This window comes from Zymoseptoria tritici, chromosome 13 (assembly GCF_000219625.1).
Source record: "Zymoseptoria tritici IPO323 chromosome 13, whole genome shotgun sequence".
Lineage (NCBI taxonomy): Eukaryota > Fungi > Ascomycota > Dothideomycetes > Mycosphaerellales > Mycosphaerellaceae > Zymoseptoria > Zymoseptoria tritici.
The window spans coordinates 905,237-930,313 of NC_018206.1; the positions used below are offsets into that span (position 1 = coordinate 905,237).

The following is a 25,077-nucleotide window of genomic DNA, read 5'->3' on the forward strand; positions in this document are numbered from 1 at the left end:
GACGTCGAGTACTTGTGCGACGAATGTGACCGCCAGTGGATGGAGAAGTACACGCGGAGAATACTTGCGCAGTCCATCGAACAAATCTCAAGACCCCAACCCGTTCCACCACTCGACCTGGACGATAGCGCCTTTCAGTCGCTACGCGGATAGCATCCGCGTGAGCACGAGAAGGCTGCACGTACTGATACGAGCACAATCCTCTCCAATGTTCCTCGTGGGCGCTTCAAGAGTGAGTTGCTCTTTCTACGTTTGGAAAATTCGTCCTTGGCTAAACAGCTCTTTCCAGAGTCCGAACATGAGGCCGTGCCAAAGCCCTCATCCACTCACCGTTCCTTGGCTGAACAGCTCTTTCCAGAGTCCGAAGACGAGGCCGTGCCCAAGCCGTCAACCATTCACGATCCCATTGTCATCGGATCTTCGCAGATCGGACACGATACCCAACTCTCCCAAGCCGGCAGCGACTATGGCTCCGACTTTCGTGTCGAAGATCTCAACGAGCCAAATCCTCCTGCAACTCGAAATAAGGAACAGAAGAAGCGCGGAATCACTGAATCCTCGCAATTCGGATACGATACCCAACTCTCCCAAGCCGGCAGCGACTATGGCTCCGACTTTCGTGTCGAAGATCTCAACGAGCCAAATCCTCCTGCAATTCGGAGTGAGGAACAGAAGAAGCGCGGAATCACTCAATCCTCGCAATTCGGATACGAAGGCCAGCGCTCTCCGCCGGACGCCGACTTTGGCTCTGACTTTCGTGTCGAAGATATCACTGAGTTTCACGCCGGAGATATCAGCGAGACGAACCCTTCTTCGCATCGAAAGGAGGAACAGCGCAACAGGAGGAAGGTCATCATTGAATCCTCGGAATCCGAAGCCGAAGTCGACGCCGAGCGCCGGAGCCCTCTTGCGACTCGCGGCAGGAAGAAGGTCGTGATCGAATCCTCGGAATCCGAATCCAATGCCCAGCGCTCTCGGCTCGGCAGTGACCATGACACAGATGTTCTGTCTGATATGGATGTCGTCGAGGCGAGTCCTGCTTTCACAACGTCGAAGCCCAGCAAGAAGAAGAAGTCCGCCAATACTTCGGATCCTTATCAAAGCAGCAGCAAGCACACGAGACCTTCCAGGTCCAGGCGCTTAAAGGACATACACTCTGATCCGATTGACCCACCACCCGAATCTACCGGACCACGTAAACACAAAGCCCAACCCGTGCTGAGCTCCGCTTCGCTCACTGAACTCGAGGTCGAAATGTCACCTCATATGCAAAACCTCAAGCGCTGGAATACCGCTATTGGTGGTGGAGGTGCAGGTCTCAGCCTTCTTCGAGTCGTCTTGCCGACCAAGATGACAGGCCGCATTACGATGATCCAAGATCTTTTGCAAGAGCCAGTCGTCGACGGGCGAGACTTCTTCGTTCGCCGGATTGACACTAGGCGACGGTTGTGGTTGTTCAAACTGGCGGACAGAAGTCAACCCAACAAGCCTTCTGTCGACTATCACGGTCCACCCTTTGACATGACATTCTATCCAACTAGAGCAGCTGCTTCGCAAGCCGGCGATAAGATCTGCGAGTTCTTTAATCGACTGCCCTTTCCACCTGCAATGCTCGGCTCGGAGATCGCCCCTTCGAGCAAAAGTCCTATCTCCTGCCTCCTCCGTACCGTTATCCATAACGCCGTCGACTACGACCACGAGAGCAGCACACCGGCGTATCTATGCAGAATCAAAGAACCGCACATCTCCGGCAACAACAACATTGATGTCAAGTTCAAAATCCCGGTTATCCTAATCGACGACGACGGATCCATGAGAGATGACTTCCTCTTCCCTTCGCTTAATGCTGAAAGCGTTAATCTCAACACTCCGGTCCCATTACCTACGGAATTCAGCGCCTTGTTCGGAGAGTTGCCACGCGATGCGCCAATTGGTAACAGGATCAAATACTTGAATATCCTATCGACGTTGCGTCCCAAAGTTCAGCATGCAGCAAATGCTACGCGCGACGTCTTCTGTCGAATGTATGGCGCAATCGGCACTGTTACGGACCTGCGTCGATGCAGAGACCAGCTAATCTACCCGTACACGACCCCCACTGAGAATGTAACGACTGGCATGGGCAAGCAGCGGACGAGATACGGGCCATACGGCGACAAGAAGCTGTTTTGTCTTACAATGACGAGCAAGCACATCGTTACCATCCAGCCGTCCTCTACAGCTATAGAGGATGTCGAGGGCAAGCTGCCGGCGATCAAGAACCGGACAACTTCCAAGACCAAGCTGGCATTCATCCTCGATCACATGCTGAACCTCTTCTACGCCGGCGAAAACCTCCTTACCGTATGGCGTGCCGGTTGCGTCGCTGCCGATCTTGTCATCTCTGGTGCGCTCACGAGTGAAGACATCAAAATCGACTACTGCCAATGCCACCAAGACAACAGATCCTCTGCCGTTCACGTCTGCATGGGTTGTTTCGAGAATGAGATCTGTGCCAAGATGGAACGCAACGACAGCGATTGTCTTGTATGCCAGCAGTGTCTTACCAGTCATGCTGGACTACCTAGTACAGAGGAGCTCGGCAAACCAGGGGCCAAGATGCGGTGGCAGCTCCACATTTTATTGAAGGGAGACAAGACGATACCGACAGTGGACAAACCTCGCATCTGCCGTGAGGTCTGGGAGCACTTCCAGAAGAACTACTACGCTGGCGATTGCAATTGGCGAGACGTCTGGGCTAATGTTATCCGCAGTGACAATGCTACATCGTCGCCCTTTGCCGCCAGCATCGATGGTATTTACCCCGTGGCCGTCGTCGAAGGCAAGGTCGTATATCACAACCATTGGAGAAACACTGGTATCTGCGGCGATTGGATCAACCGATGGAAGCGTGACTTCGGCCCCGCAATCACTGGCCTCGTGCGCCTCGCACAAGACCTCCGCAAGCATGCCATTGCTTCCGCACCATGGGAATCATTGATCGATCAGTTCGACCACTTTGCAACCATCAGCGGCAAGTACACGACCGGGCCGAAGGTTCGGAGAGTCAAGACCCCCGTCGAGACTGCGCGGGCCTTTGTCGAGCAAGCCAAGCGTCCAGTGGCTTCTTTAGAGGAAGGAAAGGCCTTTTTCAATGGGAAAAAGGGGTTCTTCACCGGACACGGCTTGGGTCAAAACGTCAACATGTCCGACGACTGGAAACCCGTCCGCGTTAGGACTATGAAGCGCCTTATCGCCGAGATGGAGGTGATGTATGGGAGGACGATCCAAAGGAGTGAAGACGGCGCACCGTGGATGTTCATCTCTCACCACATGCCTGCCCGTTGGTCGTGGGGCCGCTTATGGCGCCTCTTTGTCGGTCGTGAACAGCGCATGAGGACTATGTGCAATGTGAAATGGCACACAATGGACAACGCGGAGACTCTTATGCTCGAATGCGTCAGACAGTATCTGCAGAACGGCGGCAGAGACCGGTTCTTTGGCCTCCCCATGACCCTGTTCCCTCGACACCCCATGTGCATGTCCATTGGACATCTCCACCACGGCAGGCAGATGCGCACCGGGTTCACTACACTGACTCCATCGACCATGGCCGACTACGACGAGTCACTCAACAACATTTGCTTCGAGTCGCAACTCTCAAATTTCGCCAAGTTCAACTACCTAGAAGACCTATACGAGGAAATGCTCGCCGACGCGCTTAAGTTGAGGACGTCCACTGAGTACTTTCACGTACCGAACGAATGCGAGCGGTTCAATGTCGGTGAGATGCTCGAATGGAGCATGTTCAGGAAGAGAGAATTTGACGGGGACAGCGACAGTGATGAAGATTCCGAGTGTGAGTCGGACAACGAGCTCGAAGAAGGGGACATTTGACGGGAAACATGCGGTGATGTGTGGAGTTGTCGATATTCAATGTGGCGTGGGAACAGTAAAGGGACGAGACACCAAAGTATTGTGCAGCACATGGTACAATGCACGGTGGATGTAGAGGTGGAAGAGACGAGGGAATGCATGGTCATCATATCCGTGTCTCGGTAGCATGCGTGCGTATCTGCATGATCGTCGCCGCCAAATCTACCACACCATGACCGCAGACTCATCCGTCTGCCTGGATCAATGCTCATAGTCAGGTCCACTTCGCTCCGCATACTGTTTCCGCACTCGTGGCGACTCCACTCCATCCGCTGTCCACTTCGCTGCCACAGAGCATCATCAGCTCCACACCAGCGTTTGTGAGATGTCTTATCTCAAGTGCTTCTTCATGGGGCTGTTAGCCGGTAGGGTCTCGTCCTTGCTGCACGACTTTCTCTTCGGAGAGCATGGCACACTCGCGCGAGCTGGTGGCATCAGTCGAGAGGGCAAGACTGACAGGAGTGGCGGGTCGGAGGGGAGGTAGGCCATCGACGTCGGCTGTGATTCGTCGTCGGCCATGCGGTGGTCGCTGTCCATCTGAGACGAGCTCTGTTGATAAGTATAGATGTTGGGTAGCATAGTCGGAGATGATGGTGCTTCTCGAGCGGCGAGGTCCTCCTGTATTGATACGGCGCTTTCCTCCGTGTTGTCTTCGTTGTCCACCTCGGCCCTGTTGTTGCTACTCCTCTCCTCTGCCAGCTCGTCCAGGCCTGCTCTGATCAATACGAGCTTCGGCTCGAGCTTGGGCTCGATTGTGTTGCCGACGGGGAGAAGTTCGCGAAGTTCCGTGTAGGATCGCTCTGCACCGAGACGGTATTCCTCTGCGAGGGCCTCGCATTCGTGGAGGTCGGCGAGGGCGAAGTTGGCGCGGAGGCGGTACAGGCGAGGTAGGCGTGGGTCGAGCAGCAGGGATTGGAGCTCTTGGAGCGCCGTCGCAGTGTCGGTGGTGATCTTGACTATGGCGGCGTTGAAGTTGACGCGGAAGAATTCGTCGAGGTTTAGAGTGGCCATGACGCGAATGGGTTGTAGGTGTAAGTGTGTGCGCAGGTAATGTGCTGTCGACGCGATGGCGTAGTTGTAGGCGAATGCGCGTTTGTATGAGGGGTATACGAATGTGAAATCCGAATAGGCTGGCCTCAGCGCTAAGTCCCTCGACTCGAGGACCAATTTGAATAGATTTGAGCACGATATTAGATGGAGTATTGAAATAAACTCCGTAGGGTCACCCTGACGCTAACCCTGACGTTCTTACCCCGACCTTCTAACCCTAACGTTCTAACCCTGCCGTTCTAGGACATAGCTCGTTGCCGCTTATATTAAATTAAGATACGCCCGGCGATATATAGTATACGCCTAAATGTAGCGCTAAGCTACTTATAATTTTAAGCGACTAACTAGGCGCGAGTAGCGGCTAAACTAGTTTTTAGCTATAAGAAGTATAAAGATATCGTAGTATATAGAACGCTAACAAATTGTCTAATTAGTAATAAAACTAATTCTTACTATTATTATAAGGTATATATATACCTCCTAATATATAAATGTACATTATATACGTAGCTAAGGCTACGTACCCTCGGCTATTGTATTACGCCGAGCCTTAGCTCGACTTTATATCTAAATCCTAAGTATATTACTTAGCTTCTATAATATTAGCTAACTACTAGTAACTTTATAATACGCTACGTGTAATTAATCCCGGGACTTACTAAACGTAGTACGGTACTATAGTTAGATGACGGCCGAACAGACTGCACCTTCACGCGGTGGCCGTCGTAAGTACCTTCCTTAGAAGGGAAACTAAGACAGTCTGGAAGAAACCTCCTCGAAAACCTCTTGAAATCCGCCCGAAATCCTTCTCGAAATCCGCCTCGAAACACAAGCTACAGAACAACAGCACGATTCGAACGAATAGCTCTCTACGCTACGAACAAGAAGAAGAAGAAGAAGGAGAAGCAGTCCACTCTGCCCTATACGCGCACCTCCTCGAAATCCGAACCGAAGCACTTTAAAGAGCTGGAACAGTCGGTGGAATCCACAACTCTGCGATCAACCTACGTAGCTGTATGCGTTTGGAAGCGGCATATAGTTCCACAAAGGCGTATTAAGGACAAGAGAAGGCAGCGAGTTAGACAGCTACTTTTGCACGGCATTTTGCACTACTTTTGCACAGCATTTTGTACTGCTTTTGCGTTCGCATTTTGCACTGCTTTTGCGTTCGAATTCGCAGCGTGTGTGCGAAGCGGAAGGATCCGCTAAAAATTCTGCAAAAGCTTAGCGCGAAAATTCTGCAGCCTTAGGCTACAACACTCGTTTAATTTCCTTTGTCTCGCATTTGTTTAAAGTCCTTTAGCATTGCCTTAGGCACGGGGTCTCCCCTAAGGTCAAAGAATACCGAAAAATCTAATTGTAACTAGATCTACTGCTTTGCCTTTATGGCAAAGCCGTCCTACATAGTCTTGGACTCCGAAAGGACGTAAATGGAACAAACAAACAAACAAACAAACAAACTATAGTTAGATACTAGATACTATACGATACCTTATTCTTATTCTTAAAAGGGTTAGGAGTACTAAGAATCTACTAAACTTAAATTCGGATTTACTTAAATCTCTAACTCTAGGTCTAGTAAACTCTATATAATAATAATAAAGTCTTGTATTGCTGATCTATCCCTCTATGTAACTATGTACAGGGCAAGCAGCCTTCCCTAAATTTCACTAAGGGCAAAAAGCCATAGGCATAAAAACCCTCCTAATCTCTCTCTGCTTGTGTCTCCTAGGACTATTAGTAGACACCTTTTATTTTAGGTTCCTCTTTTAGACTCCAGAAGGATCTGTTATCCTATCCTCTTACTAGGTTATGTACCTAGGCTCCCTTAGCCCTCTCCTCTCGTTCCTGTTCCTCCTTAGCTAGTAGGAACTAGTCTAGGACTTCTTCCCTAATTATCTACTTTGCAATTGCCCTAAGACCCTTCTTTGTTAACATTATGCTTTTCTAGTTAGATGTACCTAGCTGCTAGAATGTTCTGTCTCTCCCCTAGAGGAGAGGGCAGAATATTACTATATGCTTTACTGTCTAAGCCTGACTTCTATAGCTACATTCTAGTGTCTTCCCTAGGACTCTTCTCTTTGTTAGGTAGGCATTAAATCTAATGTGCTTAGTCCTTATCTGTGTAGCAATTGTGCTCTGTGCTCTTGTCTAGTTCTGATGTAGAGACCTTCCTTTTCCTCTATTTGTCTATACTGTAGGTAACCTCCTATTGCTGTATTGTCTCTTCTTTCTAACTTCTGCCTCCTATCTTGCTTTCTATCTCTCCTAAATAAAGGATCTGTTTAGGGGTATTCTATCTTAGTTTCCCCCCTCCTGTTAGAATTTTTCTAGGAGTCTTTCCTATGCGGTTTCGTAGGGTGCCCTCTGGTTTCTTCGATGTCCTTGTCTTCTCTAGGCCCCCTGTTCCTAATTTGAGAGTGCCTGACTTGCTGCCTTTGTGTACCTCCCTACATCTCGCCTATCCTCCTTCCTTGCCTAGTTTAAAGCTAGTTGCTGCATATATAGATTAAAGAGTAGTATCTCTGCCTCTTGTTAGAGTACTCCTAGTAGGACACTCTTGTATGCTCTAGTAATCCTTCTTAGGGCAGCATTTTGGACTGCTTTAAGCTCTTTTGTCTGGCTTTTAGATCCCTTCTAAACCCCTTCTACCTTTGCCTACACTTTATAGCTAAAGGCTATTGCTAGCCTTATAACTGTAGTGTAGATGTGCCTAGCCTTCTAGAAGGATGCTCCCCAGGTTAATTAGCTAAGCCTATACAGGGAGTTTATGTGTAACTCTGCTTTCTCTGCAACTTTCCTAATGTGGGGTTTCTATGTAAGTTTAGTGTCCATTTGCACTCTAAGAAGCCTAAGGTTAGGAACGGGTTTGCTATTAAATCCTTAGATGTTAACTGTAGCTTATAGGTTGTGTTTCCTTCTTAACCTTGTGAAGTAGATTAGCATGTACTTTTGTAGGGACTAGACTGCTCTATAAGTCTTTGCCTATTCTGCACATTTTTTATAGGCTCTCTTAAGTTTTCTGCAGTTCTCCTCTGTGCTTTTTCTAAAGGCTAGAATGTTTGTATTATCTACAAAGCCTATTGCTAATACTCCTGTTTCTTTAATTAGAGGAAGTAGGGTTCTTGCAAAGTACAGGAAGAGGATAGGTAACATTGTTAATCCTTAGGGGATTCCTGTATGCTAGGGCCTTAGTGTGTTAAGGTAGTTCCCTAGCCTAAGGCATGTTGTCCTGTCCTGAAGGAAGGATTCTATAAAGGCTACTAGGTTTGGCTGTATTTGGCATATTCTTAGGTAGTGGATTAGTCTTAGGTGTGAAACATTTGGGAAGGCCGCTAAGATGTCTAAACACAGCATTAAGGCTACATTCCCTAGGCCTTTTCCCTAGATGGAGTAGACCTGTTTAGTTACTAGCTCTAGTGCTAATGTTGTTAACCTTTTTGGTCTTCCTCCTATCTAGTTTAGTAGGAACAGGTTTCTTTCCTCTGCGGCCCTGCTAAGCCTTGTCGCTACAAGGGCCTCTAGGACTTTAGAGATTGTATTTAACAGGGCGATTAGTCTGTAGGCTCCTGCCTTTAAGTAGTCTGGTTTCTAGGGCTTCTTAAGGACTACTGTTGTAGATTCCTTAAAGGGCCTAGGGAGGTATCCTTATACTATGCAGGCTTGCAGGAATAGTTGTAGGAGGTCTGCCAGCTCTTTCTTTGTCTTCTTTAGGAATAGGTTTGGGATCTAATCTAGTCCTGGTGCCTTGTTTGGTGCAAGCCTATAGATTGTAGCTAGGATTTCTCCCTAGGTAATTGTACAGTCTATAGGGATTAGGGCTAGTATAGATCCTGTTATGTCTGTAAGGTCTACCTCTGTCGGCTAAGGGAAGAACTCCTCTGCAAGGGCCTTAGCCTTCCTAGATATTGTTGTCTAAAGGAGTCCAGCCTTGTTCTTAATGCCTAGGAACTGGGGAAGAGAGGGTCCTTTGTTTGCCCTTTCTTTTGCCTACCTTACTAACTTCCATATCTTGCTCTAATCCTTTAAGATCTCTGTAACTGTTTTCCTCTAAGCTAGGTTCCCGCTCCTTTTAATGTGCCTCTTCTTTGCATATGCAGTTCTAAGTGCAAGTAGGTAGTTTGGGAGGGATTTGTTCTCCCTCTAGGCTCTCCTAGCCTTCCTCGCTCTCTTAACCAGCCTAGTGCTTTCCTAGTCCTAGCTTATCTTTGCGTATAGTAAGGGTCGGGCTTGTAGTACTAGCTCCTTAACCAGCTGCTAGATTGTCCTCTAAAGCTAGAGTGCCTATTAGTCTAGACTCTGCTTTCCCTCTGTAGGTAGCTGTTTAGCCTCTCCCTTTGCTTCTAGGATCTTAGATCTAATTTGTTCCTATAGTGCCTTCTTCTACTGTGGCCTTTTCTGGTTCTCTTGCTCTATAATGCCTTAGGTGAAGAGTAATGTCTAGATTAGAAGGTAGTCTAACCCTGTTTCTAGTTTAGTGCAGGTCCTGCATTGTGTTATCTGGTCCTGGATTTCCTTTGTCCTAAAGACCAAGTTAAGGGTTTAAATGCTTAGTCCTCTCTCCTATGTTGTTATACCTAGTTCTAGGAGGAGCTGCATATTAGCCTGTTCTACCGTCTTAATTAGGTAGTCTGCAGCCTAGTGCTAGTTTGTTACTGTTTGTGCTCCCTACTTCTAATAATGCAGATTAAAGTCCCCAACTAGGATGTGCTAGTTTTCCTTTGTGTCCTAGAGAGCCTTCCTAACTTCCTAGAGGGTACCTAGGTCTCTGCCTGTTATTAGGCTACTTAGGTTGTAGTAGTTTAAGATGTAGAGTTTTAGCTCTGTCTAGAGGAGGGTGATCCTAATTAGGTCCTTACAAATTAGCCAGGCTTCCTAGGTTTCTAGCTGCAGTTCCTTTAATACATATGTAACAACTCTTAGTATCTCTCCTTCTGGAACTACTGTGTAGTATCCTAGGTATTGCTTAACATTCCCTCTAGTAGAGGTGTTTACCTATAGTTCCTGGATTGCAACAATGTAGTAGGTTCTTAGGTTTATTTGTTGCATAAATGGGGTTTAGATCTAGTTGCTACTCTTGTTTGTGTTGTACTGTAGGATGTTAAGTTCCTTTAGTGTGTTATTTATCCTGTGTTAGGAAGAAGTGGTCCTTAATGTCGCTCTCTCCTATTTCTAGGTCCTCCTGTCCGGGGTCCTGGGCTTAGTCCTGCTGCTGCATTCCTGCTTGTACCTAGGGTGCTTGTTAGTAGCCCTCCTGTGTAGAGCTCCTTAGCATTATGTTAATCTTGTTAGCCTAGCTTTGTCCTGCTTTTAGGATAGCTCTTAGTCTCCCTGCTAGATTCCTAATCTAGTTGCCTTTAGTTTGCTTACTGTCGATAGGGCTAGCCCTTCTTTTCCTTGTGTTTGTTAGTTGCACTGTTGTCTAACTCTCCTCCGGCTAGGTTTAGGAGGGTTTCCTATACAATCCCTAGGCTATAATGCTCCTGAACTGCCTTGCCTTTAAGATTGCTGCTTGCTTAAATTTGTAGGTTGCTAACTAAGATAGGTGCTCCCTCTAGTAGTTGCTACACCTTGCTTTAGTCTCCTTGCATGTGTCTGTTCTGTAGTTTCCTAAGCACTTTCTACAGGTTTGTGTGCCTCTATAGTGCTTTGCAATATGTCTAAACTGTCTATAGTTGAGGTATTATGTTAGTCTCTAGTGTAGGTGGAACTCTTCTGCAACTAGAATGTTCCCTTAGAGAACTAGTCCCTTAGCAACGATTTCCTTTGCCTATGCTGTGTTCTGGACATTTAGGATTAAGGAAGAGAAGTCCTTGCCTTCCCTTCCCTTTTTGCTTTTTAGCTATCCTGCTCTAAGGACTTTTAGGTATAGGTAGAGTCTTCTATTCTCCTCCTTAATTTAAGTGTTTGTTCCCTGACTCTTAGTATTAATAGTCTGGATCTTGACTCTATGTACTAGCACTTAGAAGAGCTGCACTACAGCTTTAGCACTAGGGTATTTGTCCTAGGCCTACTTAAGGTCCCTTTCTAGCCTTTCCTAGGAGCTCTAGCTGTAGGTGAAAACCCTAATGTCTCCGCTTTCTAGCTTCTTTACTGCTAGTACTACTAGGTCTTTTAACTCCCTAACAATCTCTATGCTTGTCTTCTTCTAGATCTCTTCTCTTTCTGCTAGGTTCTGGATCTTAAGGAGGAAGTAGTAGCTTTAGGGTAGGGCTAGCTTTATGTACACCTAGCTAGATGTCTGTTGTTTAGGGAGGGCTGCAGCTTGTGCCTAGGTCTTTAGCTAGGTAGCCTAGATAGTCTTCTGGATTTCCTAGACTCTCTAGATAACTGTCTGCCCTTAGAGAGTGTGCAGGAGGGTGGTTTGTGCCCTCTAGAGGAGGGAGAGGAGGAGAGACTTTAGGGTTTCCTCCTGGGGGGAGGATAGGACCTTTGCTACTTCACTAGTTAGTTTTTGCATGTCCTTGTTAATTTCTAACTGTATTTGCAGCTCCTTAAGGTGCTGCTAATAGCCTTTTAGGCCTTTTGAGTAGTTTGGGGTAGTTAGGGGGGCTTAGGAAGGCGGAGGATAGTCCCCTCCTCCTTCCTTCACTCCCTGACCTCCCTGAATGTTTTGCCTCCTCTAAGGGTGGACTGCTGCGTGTTAAGAGGCCTGGAGGCCTCTCTGTTCGTGTGGTGGCTGCGTTGGCATGATTTTAAAAAACTCTATATATATCTATATACTATTAATATATTATAAATAGTAATAATTTGTTATTCCTATTATTACTATTAGTATTATCGTAATACTTTAAGCTACTAATCTTATTATTACTATTAAGAGTAGGTATATAGTCGCTACTTAAACTTTCTATCTATCTATAGGAAGAGACTTAGCTAGAATTTAACTAATAGCTAGCCTATAGCTCTATAATACTACCCTTTAACGATAATAGTAGCTATACTATTAACTAAGGGCCTTCTTAAATATAAGAAGAACCTTCTTAAGAGCCCTTTAAGTTATAGTAACTATCTTAGTAGTATATATAGCTAGATCTAAGTATAAGGGTCTAAACTAGAGTTATTTATAAAGGTCTAGATCCGAATATATAAAATTCTAAAGCTACCGAAAAGAAGATCTATCTAGAGCGACGAAACATCGAGTATAAGCTATACGCGCCTATAGCGTTACTTAGCGTATACGTAGCCTTCTACTCGGCCGAAAGGAAGCTTATTCCTAATTCGGCCTAGTAGATTTCTAAACCGGCGTTCGTCCGTTAGGCGTTAGTCTAGGCATCGGTATAGCCGATATAGCCTTAGGCTCTAGCCTCTAATAACTACCGGCGTTTTATTAGCTATTACTCTAAGGTTATTAAGGCGTTAATAGACCTTTTAAAGGGAGCTAAGAACGGTAAGAAGCCTAGCCTAATTAAATAGGAAGAGCCTTAAGTAGAGGCTTTTTAAAGATTAAAAAATATGTTTTAAACCGTACTAGTCTTAAAGTACTTCGACTATACGAAGCGGTTATAAGTAGAGACCGATATATCGGATTTTACGATTATAGGCATCCTCTTCTAGCTATTCGATATAGAATAGTATTCTATCGCCTTCTAGTCGCGGAAGATACTCCCTATAGAGATAAATTACGAGACTTACGATAAGGAGTTATTAGTAGTCGTCGCGGCGTTTAAGTAGTAGCGTCCTTATTTAGATAGCGCTTCTTATATAGTTAACGTAATCGTAAATTATAATAACCTTAAGAGCTTTATAACTATAAAATAATTAAACGGTCGGTAGGTACGCTAGGCTATAGAGCTCGCGCCCTATAACTTTATAATTAGTTACTACGTAGGAAAACTTAACCTAGCCGACGCGCCCTCGAGGCGTAGTAACTATAAACTATCCGCGAAAGAGATAATAGACTACCTTAATATACTATTACTAAGTCTCTAGAGTAAGCTACGTACTTAGGACGAGGGTAGTCCGACGATTACCTAGAACGAGGGCCTTAGTATTCGAAGAATCGACGCGACCTTTAAGTCTATAAACGGAAGCCCTTCTACGAACGACGCGACGGACGCGATAATACGGTAAATAGGTATATTCGTATTACTATTACGCGTCGCCTATACTATTGTTACGGAGGACTCGCCGTACGAAGAGACTCCCGGCCTCTTATATAACTACGTAAAATCCCTTATAAGGATTAAACGGTAGCGAGAAGGTATAAGTATATAAGGGGTACTACGAGAAGGCGTTAGTAATAGTATACTATAAGAAGGCGTTAGTAATAGCGCCGGCTCGTCGTCCTCTTCTACTAATAGCTATATCGAGAAGAATAGAGTTCTATATTATAGCGCTTCTTAGCTTCTATATATATACTAGCCGACTATACCCTCCGAATATAGATTATATATATATATATATTACGGCGATCTCTTTATAGGCTATTTTAGTAAAGATAAGACTATTAAATTAATTAAATATAGATACTACTAGCTATATCTTATAATAGACGTAGTAGAGTACGTAAGCGGTTATTATAAGTATCTTATAAACAAGTCGCGATACTATTGCCTATATAGCGCGTTATTATCGCTCCTCTTACCCGAACGCGTATAGTAAGATCTCTCGATAGATTTTATTATAGACCTACTACTAAGTAAGCTTAGAGAAAGCGTATATACGGCGATCCTCGTTATTATCGATAGGTACTCTAAAATAGTTCGGTTCGTACTAACGACTAAGTAATATACTAGACGGCCGAACAGACTGCACCTTCACGCGGTGGCCGTCGTAAGTACCTTCCTCGGAAGGGAAACCAAGACAGTCTGGAAGAAACCTCCTCGAAAACCTCTCGAAATCCGCCCGAAATCCTTCTCGAAATCCGCCTCGAAATACAAGCTACAGCAGAACAACAGCACGATTCGAACGAATAGCCCTTACGCTGCAAACAAGAAGAAGAAGAAGAAGAAGAAGCAGTCCACTCTGCCCTATACGCGCACCTCCTCGAAATCCGAATCGAAATCGCATGTCCCTTCTCTAGAGACTTCGTCGCCCTCGAAGGAAGCATACATGCACTTTAAAGAGCTGGAACAGTCGGTGGAATCTACAACTCTGCGATTAACCTGCGTAGCTGTATACGTTTGGAAGCGTTATGTAGTTCCACAAAGGCATATTAAGGACAAGAGAAGACAGCGAGTTGGACAGCTGCTTTGCATTCGAATTTTGCATTCGAATTTGCAGCGTGTGTGCGAAGCGGAAGGATCCGCTGAAAATTCTGCAAAAAGCTTAGCGCGAAAATTCTGCAGCCCCGGCTGCAGACAACGACACTCGTTTGATTTCCTTTGTCTTGCGCTGTTTTAAAGTCCTTCGGCAGATTCTGCTTGCAGGTCCTGCCTTAGGCACGGGGTCTCCCCTAAGGTCAAAGAATACCGAAGAATCTAATTGTAACTAGATCTACTGCTTTGCCTTTAGGGCAAAGCCGTCCTACATAGTCTTAGACTCCGAAAGGACGTAAATGGAACAAACAAACAACAAACAAACAAGTAATATACTAGCGTTAACCTACTAAATACCCTCTAGCGTAAAGTAATTTACTTCTCCGGAATACCGAGAAGTATCGTAAGTAATAGAGGCTCTATATTTATAAGCTAATTTTAGTCTAACTTCTACTATAAGGCGAAGATAAGGCAAAAGCTATTAATAGCGTTTTACCGTTAGACTAATAGGTAAACTAAGAAAGCTAATTAGATACTTACGTAATACCTTCGCTACTACTATAGTAATAATTAAGAAAACTAGGCTACATAGTTAGTATAAGCTAAATTCGCTTATAATAATAGTATAAATGCGACTCTAAAGTAGAGTCTATTTTTTACGCTATACGGTTAGAACCCTAATCTTATAGTTAATTTATCGTCTCGGGACGAGACTCCTAAGGGAAGAGCGCCGGTAGCAATTAATTTAGCGAACCGGTTACGTAAGTAGTACGAACAGTTAACGGAATAATAGTAGTACGCTTCTAAGTAGTAGAAGAAGTATTACGATAGTAAACATAAAGCGAGAAGCTATATAGTTAGTAATCTCGTACTCCTATCTACGAAGAACCTTAAGATAGATCTTCTAAAGAAGAAAATAGGGCTAAAGTTTATTAGACTATTTCGTATAATTAACGTTGTCACTTCACCATCACAGATCTGCGATGGTGAAGTGACGAATGGGTTCCCGTCTCTGACGATGGCGTGAGATCGCAAGGACGGGAATTCAAGACACGAAGATATCTTCAGAGTAAGCTTTTCCTATATTGCATCTTTCCGCTACTTCGATAGTCTATAGGTCAGTGTTCCTTATTAGAACTCCTCCAACGATTATCAATCATTATTGATGTGGCCAGAGCAGAGGAAACCTAGTACACGCGCGACTCTGAACCTCACGCAAGCCCAGTATCCAAAGAATGCAACGCAGCGCGTCCCGAAGCAAATTCCGATACAGGTGAACCTCACCTGAAGATACCTCCGTGGTTCCGCTCAAATTGCACAACACGGCTTTCACTCGAGTGACTCGGACCGTGCTGTATGAGTAGGAGAACAGAGACAAGGAAGCAGGACTGAGTATATGGACCGGAAGGAACGACAATTGGGTCTGTTCCTACACTCCAGACAGAGGCGGAGCAGATGGACTGGACTTGAACTGCATATCGAACAAATTTCAGATTGCGACTCCATTTGAGTGAAAAGAGTAATGTGCCGTCACTCTTTGCTACATCCACCGGGCATCATCGCCGTCTGACCGCGTTGCCGTCCCGTACTAGCCCTGCTAATGACCTTCAGCTCTCTCCTCCTCTCTCAGCGCCGTCCATCGACACCCACGGTGGAAGCGCAAACCAGCCATTCACTTCTAATCATTGCACTTGGCGTCCTCGCTCGGGTAGCCGTTTGGAGAGGGGTCGCACGGATGGTCATCTAAGAGACACGAAAAGTCCTGTGGTAGATGTCAGCCAAGGTCTCGCGCCGAGGCGGAGCATGAGGGACGATGCGAGGGTATTGTTGAGTGGCGGTTTCCTCTGTCTTGCTGGACGGCGAGCGGAGAGCGGAGAGCGGAGAACGGGAAAATGAGGAATGAGAAGGAGAGGATGAGAGGAGATGCAGGAGGGGATGGAAGAGGAGCAGGAGAGGAGGAAAGGGAAAAACAAGGTGGAGGAGGAGGAGGACGAGGAAGAAGCCCTCCTGCGGCGACGTACCGTGGAGCATGCGTTTCCGTCTCCTTGGCCGTTCTGGCAGACCCCGTTCTTGTAGAAGTCTGTGACTTTGCAGGACTGAAAACGCGAGGCGTTAGTGAGAGGCACAGGAGAGTGGAGAAGGGAGGGACTGACCCAGCCGGAGGGCCAGTCGGCGGAGACGGCGGAGACGAGAGCGAACAGGATGGAGATTTGGAGGATCTGCATGTTTGCTTGACAGGGTTTTCTGTGACTTCCTGTCGTTGCGTTGGGAAGAGCAGTCAGTCGGATGTATTTGTGACTGTCGAGTTGTGGTCGAGACTCGAGAGGAAGGAATGCCCGACGGAAATCGGGATGATGGGCGGTCTTATGTGTCGTCGGGCAGATGATAGTCCCTGCTTTGACGACGTCAGAATGGACAAGGAGTAGGCGTGGCCTCGATGAACGATGTCTCGCGAATATTCGGCAGTTCGGAGACTGCGGAAGCATGGGACTTTGGCTTTCTCTGAACGATGTAAGACAATACGGGTATATAAATAGAGGGAGGCTGTGGTGCCTTGTGTCGTGTCAAACATGGCATATCGGACGCAACGGAATCCATCGGTGCAAGGCACGGCGGAGGTGATGGTGTTCCATAATTAGGCGTGGCTGAGGTTCCGGGACGGGGGGACCTTGTTCAGCGTCGTCAGACGATGCAGGGGTCTAGGTGCGACGATGATCAGAAGCTTCTCGAGCGGCGTTCAACTCCTTGGATTGCTGCGGCTCCGCGGACCTCCAAGTCAGCAGCGGAGCCGCACGATCCGTACTGCCACGTTTGGCATGTTCGCTCGCTTTTCGGATGGTCAGGACAAGAAGATCGAGGATGCTTCCACTTGAAGCACCCTTTGGGTTGTTGTGCTTATTGGGTCTGCTTTTCTCGATATACAATGTTAGCATCTTACCTTATTTCATGCCCATACCAGCATGCTGCTTGATTTCTTCAAATTTGTAATACTTCTAAAACCCTGCTCTGATATGTCCGTATCCCTCGTTCTTGTGCACTCGTTGGCATCAATGCTGGTCATCCCTGAACTCCCGCTGTCATGATAGATCAGTACATCTGTAACCCTCCACTGGCACCAATGCACTGCCCCGATACCTGCGAGCCAGTAAGTCATCTGCGAATCAAAGGAGCAAGGAAGAAGAACGGCGAAACTCACCCAGCTACTCCTTCCCTCCGCCAAGAACCCGACAATCTCCGCAATCTCCTCAGTCTTCGCAACTCTCTTTTCCACAGCGGTTGCTTCCAATTGAGGCTTGACAATCTCCGGATCAACGGCATCGAACATCTCCGTCTGTACCGGTCCAGGATTGACACAATTCACCGTGGTTCCATCGCCGCCCAGCTCCGTCGCCCAAGTGCGGCTCATGGCCTCCAAAGCGCCTTTGGAGGCGGCGTACATCGATACTCCTGGGTAGCCGCCTCGAGCGCCGACGGAGGAAAGGTTGATGATTCGGCCAGGGCGGCGGAGGTGAGGAAGGACGGCTTGCAGCATCAAAAGGGGAGCCCGGAGATTGAGGTTCAGGATGGAGTCGTAGTGTTCGAGAGTGATGTCTTGCAATGGAACGGAGGCGAACTCGGCGGCATTGTTGACGAGGATGTCGATGTCCTTGCCGAAAGCTTTGACAGTCTCGTCGACGATCTTCCTTGGGGAGGCAGTGTCCCGAAGATCGGCTTGCACAGCGACGGCGTCGCTGTTGGCTGAAGTTTTGATCTCGGAGATGAGCTCTTTGGCTGCTGACTGAGACTTGTCGCTTGTGTAGGTGATGGTCACTTTGGCGCCGCGGGCGGCCAAATCGAGGGCGATGGAGCGGCCGATGCCTCGTGTCGAGCCTGTCACTATGGCGCTGCGAGGTAAGTCAGTTAATGTCACATAAAGGTGATCGAGGCGATTTCACAATGGCTTACACTTTGCCTTCGAGGGTGCGAGGTTGCGTTGGTGCCATTGTGTTCCGATTCTGGGTGGATCAAGAGGATCAAGAGAATGGTTTGGATGAAATTGTCTTGTATCTGCGCCGGTGAAAGAGTTGCCATTGGATGCTCGTCCGCAAACACCATGATGGCGGCGCGTATGCAGGCCACATCGCCATGACATCACTCTTCGCCGGCGTTTCCGAATGAACCGAAGGAAACGAGTCCTCTCCAACATGGAAGGAGCTCGTGCCTTCATGTGCATCTTGGCAAGTGAGTGAAGCAATTCCGTTCTGTCGACCCTTGCCGAGACTCGCCTCTCGACTCTCGCATTGCGACCCTGCTCGAGGACTTTCCTCGATTCCCAAGCCCCTGTCCACGTCCACAAATCTCACCCCGGACCACAGCGTCATGGCCGATATCCTGATCACGCATGGCAGCAGTCGTATGAACCGCATACACACGACCGAAAACGCTGCATCGTTCGTCAGTCTTCGACTGAGGTCCACGAAGAAGTGACTGAGGGAGGGCTAGACTGGCCGAAATACCAGATGCAAGGAATGTCTTGATCTCAATAGAGTTTGAGCGTTGAAAGCTTGTCCCCGAATCGTCAACCCCGGATCAACAACGACCCGACAAACATTCCACGCATCATACGGTAACCTCACCTTCTTCCTCTCATCCACCTCCTCGCCATGCAGTAACAAGAAGAATAGCATGCAACTCTGCAAAAACCGCCCCGAGGGCTTCGTAAGTCTCCTGGAGCGTTCATATACGCCCATACACTAACAACACTCCCAGGGCCCTCACTCCCGCCTCCACTCCTCCCTCCCAACAACCTGCTTCCTCGACGTGATCGTCATCCCCCTCGCAACCTGGCTCTACCTCCTCGCCTGCATCCCAATCCTCGCTCTCCTCTTCCTCGGTCGGAAACGCTACCCCACAACAACCTACGACACCAAATCGACCTCTCCACCCCGGCGACGAATCTGGCGAACAGTCCTAACAGTGCTATACTACTTCTTCGCCCTCGCTCTCATAGCAATGCTAAGTCTCGAAATCGCACGTCTCGTCGACGCACAACTCGGAATCGGGCTCCTACCATTCACCTACGCTGGCATCCTCATCGCGGCGGGTCTGCACTTTTTCGCTTCCAGGCAAGCCAAAGCCGGCAGGACTGGGCATCGATTGGCGGTGCGGACGACGAATGCGGTGTATTGGCTTCTTCTGGCGATTGTGTTTGCGATTAAAGTTGCGACGTATGTTAAAGAAGGTGTGCATAGTCGAGATGCGACGAAGCCGGAGAGTAATTACAAGGTGGTGGATGAGGTGACGGATGTCGGGGTTATGATTTTTTTGGCTGCGGTCTTGGTGTTGTTGGAGTTTGTTGCGGGTTGATGAGCGAGTGATGATTGGCGACGAGCGAATGTACATAATGATCGCAGAGCGTTACTCGTTTGGTCGACATGAAGGAAACGTACCAAGTATCCCTCAAGCGACTGCTAGTGACAGCGACTTTTCGTCAGCACTTGGATCGCGAAGTGAATCTGTCTTTCATTCTCGTCATCCCAGCTTCCCTGGACGACATAGACCACAGACCACGACCCACTCTACCCTCGACCCTGACAAGACCACTCCAATGACCGACCACAAACCCTCACGCTCCACTCGTCTTCCATCCTCCCATTCTCGCCGTCACCGATTCCCCAAACAAACCCTCTTCAACCTCCTGATGGTAACTCTCTACACGCGCCTCCAAGGCGCCTACCTCCTCGGCCTAGCCTATCAGCAATAACTTCTCTTCCAAACCAATCACAAAGCATTAGGAAACCTCGCCAGACGCACACTGAAAGCAGTTTCAGCATATGTCATCGCAGGCACTCTCTCATGGGTTGCTGCGGCACCGTGGTGGTCGCAGTGAGGTCGGGTTCGTAGAGAGAGTGGTGGTTCACGATCAGGTGTAGACGGTGGGAAGGAGATGAGGTGAAGGTGGAGAGTGAACAAGGAAAAGACCTGCAAAACGGCTCAAGTATCGTAACATTCCTCTGCACAATATGCTTACTTTCTGATCTCTTCTCTTTCTTACACTGCGCCGTTGATTACACTGCTCCTTCGATCCATATTCTGCACATCTCGCCTTTCCCTTCTCACGCGCGCTCGCAGTGTGTATCATCCCATGCAAACCCGCTCCTCCGAAGAATCCAGGCCGACAAGAGGAAGGAACAAAGGGAAAGCGCGAGAAAATGCAATAAACAACAGATGCAACATACCACACCGACCTCGCTCTCACTCCCAATATGCAACGCTATGCAAAAACAAACCCCCCTCCCTCCTCACCTGCCCTCAATCCCCTCCAGTCCTCCGACTACTCCTCTCCTCCTCCTCCTCCAAAACATCACTCAATCTCGTCGGATGATGATGCCGCGGAACATACTGCTGATAGCCCTCGAACCCCTCGCCCTCATAATCCGGTCTCTCTCCATCCTCCTCCTCCTCCTCCCCAGCCCCAGCCGTAGCTTCATACCCCTGCATAGCCTGCGCACTCGTGGCCGGCACACTAGGCGCTTCCGGCGGAGGTATCATAGACTGTGTATTACTCCCCGCTCCATATCTCGCAGCATGTTCCTGTTCGCGGCGAACATCGGCTTCCGTGTCGAAGTCGTCTTCGCTTTCCTCGGGGGAGACGGGCTGGTGTTGTTGCTGTTGTTGGTGCGAGCGTTGGTGAGCAGGGCCTTGGTAGACGATTGGACGACCTTGGGCGTCGCGTTGGAAGGTGCCTGCCGAGTCGATGATGTATTCTGTGGGGTTTTCGCTGTAGTCGTCGTCGTAGGTGGAATGCGAACGGTGAGCGCTCTGAGCTGGGTTGGAGCCGGGGAGGTCATGTGTGGAGGTCTGCGGTTGATGGTAGAATTGCTGCGCTTCTGTTGCGGAGACGGGAATTGTGATCGATGCCCCATGAGCGCGCTGATCAGGAGTGTTTTGAAGATGTTGGCTTGCTGACGACGCTCCTGCTCCAGTAGAGTAGGGTTGGTGGACAGTCTCACCCAGTGCCGTTACGCCTGGCTCGTGGTGCAGCGGTGGTTGCCGTTGGCGTCCACTGTCGGTGAATGGATCAGTCTGCGTAGGAGATACCGTCTGATCGCGGTAGTACTCCCGCTCGTCGCCTCCCATGGAAGTCATACCACCAGTGCTGTATCCTTGTTGCCCGTCTCTTGTTGCAGGTCGTCCGGCTAGACTCGCACTCCCAGTCCGGCTTGGGTGGGCGAAGTACGGTACGACTTGGACACCGCTCACGATTGTGACTCTCCCTTCCTTTAAGCTCTGTGCGGTATCCAGAGATTCCTGGTTTCTCCTCCCCAGCTCCTCCCATGCTCGTCGCGCTTCATCCTTGGAGATCATCAATTCCCTCCTCATCTCGCTGACTTCCCGCTTGGCATTTTCAATCGTAGCAGAATTGTCCGACTGTGATCGAATGATTGCATCTCGTGATGCTCGCTCCTCGTTCAACGCTTTCTCCAAGTTCGCTTGCTGCTCACGACTCCGCTCGTTGTCTGCACGGGTCTCAAAGAACCATCGCTGAAATTTGCGCTCACTACTCGCACGTAATCGCTGCAGCTCCACAACAGCGTGGAACAAATTCGCCCCAGCGGCAGACAAGTCGGTGATCTGTCGATTCAACGTCGATGCATTTGGGACAGCCTCTCGGATCTCCTCAGTATTCTGCTCCAATTTGTGCAGCCAGTAGGAGGTCAAACCTTCCCAATGTGACGATAACGTCTCCCATCGTTCAAAAGCATGCGGAAAAGACGACGTCGTATTACGCGCCGCTTCGCCAGCCGAAGCCTGTGTTGATGGTATTGTGGAAGGCCCAGCATTTGCAGCAACAGTCGGTTGTCGGGCCGCTGTCTGACTCGGCTGTGTGCGCCTCGTGGCTCCAACGGTTGCCGCTCGGGCCTGGTCCGTCTGAGACATCCCGGACCCTCGAGTTCGAGTATTCGGATTGTCCATTGAAGCTCGACCGATAGGCTCTCCAAGTACATTTGTTCCAGCAACTTCTCCAGGTATTCGCGATTGACGTCGATCATCGCCTCCATCAAATCCTCCTGGAGGTGCTGTCACGTCTTGGTTGTACTGTGCGGATGCGCCGCTGAACCGTGGGACTCCGCCAGCTACAGTTGGGGCCCTCCGCTCTGCGCTCTTTCTCCTCTCTTCAGCCTGCCGTAGCCTCAACTCCTCCTCTCGTTGCGCCTCTTGCTGCCGCCGTGCTTCACGAGCATTTCTATCTCTCATGACATCGCGAGGTGTGCGAATGCCTACTGGTGTCCCGCCTGAGACAGGCACTGGTCCTCCTGTTCTTGCGCCGCCATTGGTTGCTCTCCCAGCACCGCCGCCCAGATCTGACATTTGTGCGTTCTCTTCCCGCTCGTCGATCGTGAACGGATTTGGTCTGCGAATTGCTTCTTCAAGTGCGAAAAGGATTGCCGAATGAGTGCGACGGGATATGCGAAGCGCGGGATGCGGGACGGATACACTTTGATATGCGCTGGTGGATCGCCGGTGACTACTCGACCGTGGAGGGATCCGTGGCCCTTCTCTTGGTGGAGTTGGCGGTGAAGGTGATGGCGAGCGAGAGTCGGTTTCCACCTGCCGGGCAGAATCTAACGAGGAAGATCTCAATCGCGAAGGTCGAAAGTCGTCAAATCGAGGTCTGCGTCGAAGACTGTTGGTCCCAACACTTCCCGAAGAAGAAGATGGCCTCGAGATATCTCGTAGATATTGGCGATGTACTGCCGAAGCCTGGTCTAGGCGCTGTATTAAAGATGGAGTATACCGGTAGTCGTGGGTATCGTGTCGGTCGTTAACGGGTCGGGCGTTGAAGGGAATGGTAGCGAACGTTGCGAACCAAAATCAAAAGCAGAGCGATAAGCGAGCGTTGTTGCTGTAACGGGCGATTGTAGGGTCAGCGACCGTGCGGACTTTTGTTGCTGGGTTGTATTGCGCGATGCGATCGTTTGGAACAGGGCGGACAAGAAGTCTCGGCCAGTGTGACTGGGATGTGCGCCGGGGTGCAGACTCAAAGCCTGGTCGACGTCGGGGGTCGAGGACGGAGGTGCAGTCGAGGAGATGATCGCTTGCCCGTCATGGTGCAAGAGGAGGAAGAGTGCGCGCGCGCGACAGTGGTTGGGAGTGTAGACAGTGCAGTGTGTAGAAAGTCGAATGGCTGGCAAGAGAAGGGAAACGTGTAATGACGCGACTGCAGGTACGGGTACGGGGACGAGTGGAAGTGCAAAGCTGAAGCTCGCGGAGCCGCGGTGCTGCGGCGAAAAATGGCTGGGGAGTCTCGTGGGGTCCGTGCTTGCCAAAAATCGATCAAACCCAATCTCCGTACGTACCTAGTTTGTCGGAGAATTAATTGAAAAGGTAATGTCGTCGTTTGGTGTTGTTATTCGGTGTCGGTGCGGTGGTGTCGGTTGTGTTGGTTTTCGTCAAGCTGGTGAAATGGCAATGTCGTCGACCGGTGTTCGTGCGGGTCGGCAGTAGTGGGGGAACTTCTCCGACGAGGTTGGATCGCAAGAGCTCGACGGCCAATGGCTCCGCTGCGATGCAGTATCTAGTCTGGATGCGTTGGCAGGTGTCAATGCCAATGCCCGGCTCGAGGATTCCTCTATCACTGGAGGACAGCTGACGGCGAGCGAGCGGGCGCGAGGTCATCGTTGTGGACTCAGCAGGACAGACGACAGGGGAGGTCGAACGAACGCCGGAGGAGATTTGGTGCAACAGGAAACGTGCCTTGGTCCGCGTGGTCGTGCATCCCGTCTTGTCAAACGACGAACTCGCTTGGAGGTGGAAGATGGGAAAGAGGCTCGAGTGGGACCAAGTGATGAGATGAGCTTGGTCGTCGAGAGCGTTGAAGCATCGACGCACCGACGCACCGCCGCACTGCTCCCATCCGAACGGACGCGCTCATCTGGCAGCAGGATTCATCGCTGCAATTCGAAGCAAGTATCTCGTGGCTTCAAGGTTGTGCCAGCGCACTGCTCGGCTTGTGGGATGCACATCCCAGTCACTGTTCGCAGGAATAGTCTGCCTGGCAGTCCCGTTCTCAAGCATCGCTGCGAAATGAATCGAGCGACGAGTTAATGTTGGGTGGCAGAGAAGAAGGGATGGGAGGGTTGTCGACAACCACATTTCAACAAAGGGTGACCAATCGGCGGCCGTCCACAGCTCTCCGAGTTGGTGGGATGCTGGGGATGCTGGGATGGAAATAAGGTAGACGATCCGAGTACCACATTTTTGCACACGCTACATTTGAAGCCGCATTTGCTGAACTCCTTTCATTTGCAGGATGCTCTTGAGCAAGACATAGCATTAAAATGTTGCAGACTGCTGGAGCGGGACGAACGCCGTTCGATTGTTCGATCCGAAACATGCCGGCGATCAGGCAAGATGGACGACCCGAGAAGCCGGTTCTATTTCACCATGCAAGGGACCGCGTCCAGAGTCTCCAGACAGAGTTTGCAGCCCGATCACTCCGTGGGACCGTGACCTCGTTCAAGCTGTACCGCTCGCGTTGGATTCCGTTGGCCCGGAGTATGCAGTCTGCACGAGAGCAAGGATAAACGATTCAAGTAGGTAACGTGTGCAAGGGGGATATTGGAATGCTCCGATGTTGGCAGCGCCCGGCGCTAAACCGTAAATGGACGTGCTTTACAACGATTAACCGGTGCGGGAGGCTCCCGCTTAAGTTATTATATGTTATTAACCAAACTTCTATCTTACCTCTAAACGCGTGTTTTTAAGGGCTCTTTAAAACAACATACACTAATGCTACACAAACTACTCGCTAGTGCTACTTAGAAGGCTAAAACACGGCCTAAGAAAGAGGCTACAATTACGAGAGCTATTAGAGACTATAGCACCGGCCGGTTTAGCTACTATATAGACTGCTCGGTGCTCTACGACG

The 25,077-nt window shown here is 49.1% G+C and overlaps 5 protein-coding genes across 5 annotated transcripts; 2 read left to right on the forward strand and 3 right to left on the reverse strand.

The window, feature by feature from the left end:
- Nucleotides 1-3,392: 3,392 nt before the first annotated feature.
- MYCGRDRAFT_106553 (uncharacterized protein) lies at nucleotides 3,393-4,037 on the forward strand (the record flags this gene model as incomplete). Its single annotated transcript, XM_003847598.1, has 1 exon — nucleotides 3,393-4,037. The coding sequence occupies one exon, from the start codon at nucleotides 3,406-3,408 to the stop codon at nucleotides 3,874-3,876; it is 471 nt and encodes a 156-aa protein (XP_003847646.1).
- An 11,618-nt stretch (nucleotides 4,038-15,655) lies between these two features.
- MYCGRDRAFT_83064 (uncharacterized protein) lies at nucleotides 15,656-16,476 on the reverse strand (the record flags this gene model as incomplete). Its single annotated transcript, XM_003847652.1, has 3 exons — nucleotides 15,656-15,927; nucleotides 16,187-16,261; nucleotides 16,319-16,476. Coding segments are annotated over 3 exons (227 nt in total), but the record flags the coding sequence as incomplete, so codon positions are not given.
- Nucleotides 16,477-17,252: 776 nt separating this feature from the next.
- MYCGRDRAFT_111710 (uncharacterized protein) lies at nucleotides 17,253-18,148 on the reverse strand (the record flags this gene model as incomplete). The annotated part of the gene is made up of 3 exons (XM_003847651.1): nucleotides 17,253-17,300; nucleotides 17,362-18,049; nucleotides 18,111-18,148. 3 exons carry the CDS (start codon nucleotides 18,146-18,148, stop codon nucleotides 17,253-17,255), a joined length of 774 nt encoding a protein of 257 aa, XP_003847699.1.
- A 682-nt stretch (nucleotides 18,149-18,830) lies between these two features.
- MYCGRDRAFT_97493 (uncharacterized protein) lies at nucleotides 18,831-19,511 on the forward strand (the record flags this gene model as incomplete). Its single annotated transcript, XM_003847599.1, has 2 exons — nucleotides 18,831-18,863; nucleotides 18,915-19,511. The coding sequence occupies 2 exons, from the start codon at nucleotides 18,831-18,833 to the stop codon at nucleotides 19,509-19,511; spliced, it is 630 nt and encodes a 209-aa protein (XP_003847647.1).
- Nucleotides 19,512-20,456: 945 nt separating this feature from the next.
- MYCGRDRAFT_97494 (uncharacterized protein) lies at nucleotides 20,457-22,517 on the reverse strand (the record flags this gene model as incomplete). Its single annotated transcript, XM_003847650.1, has 2 exons — nucleotides 20,457-21,956; nucleotides 22,152-22,517. 2 exons carry the CDS (start codon nucleotides 22,515-22,517, stop codon nucleotides 20,457-20,459), a joined length of 1,866 nt encoding a protein of 621 aa, XP_003847698.1.
- Between the last annotated feature and the right edge of the window lie 2,560 nt (nucleotides 22,518-25,077).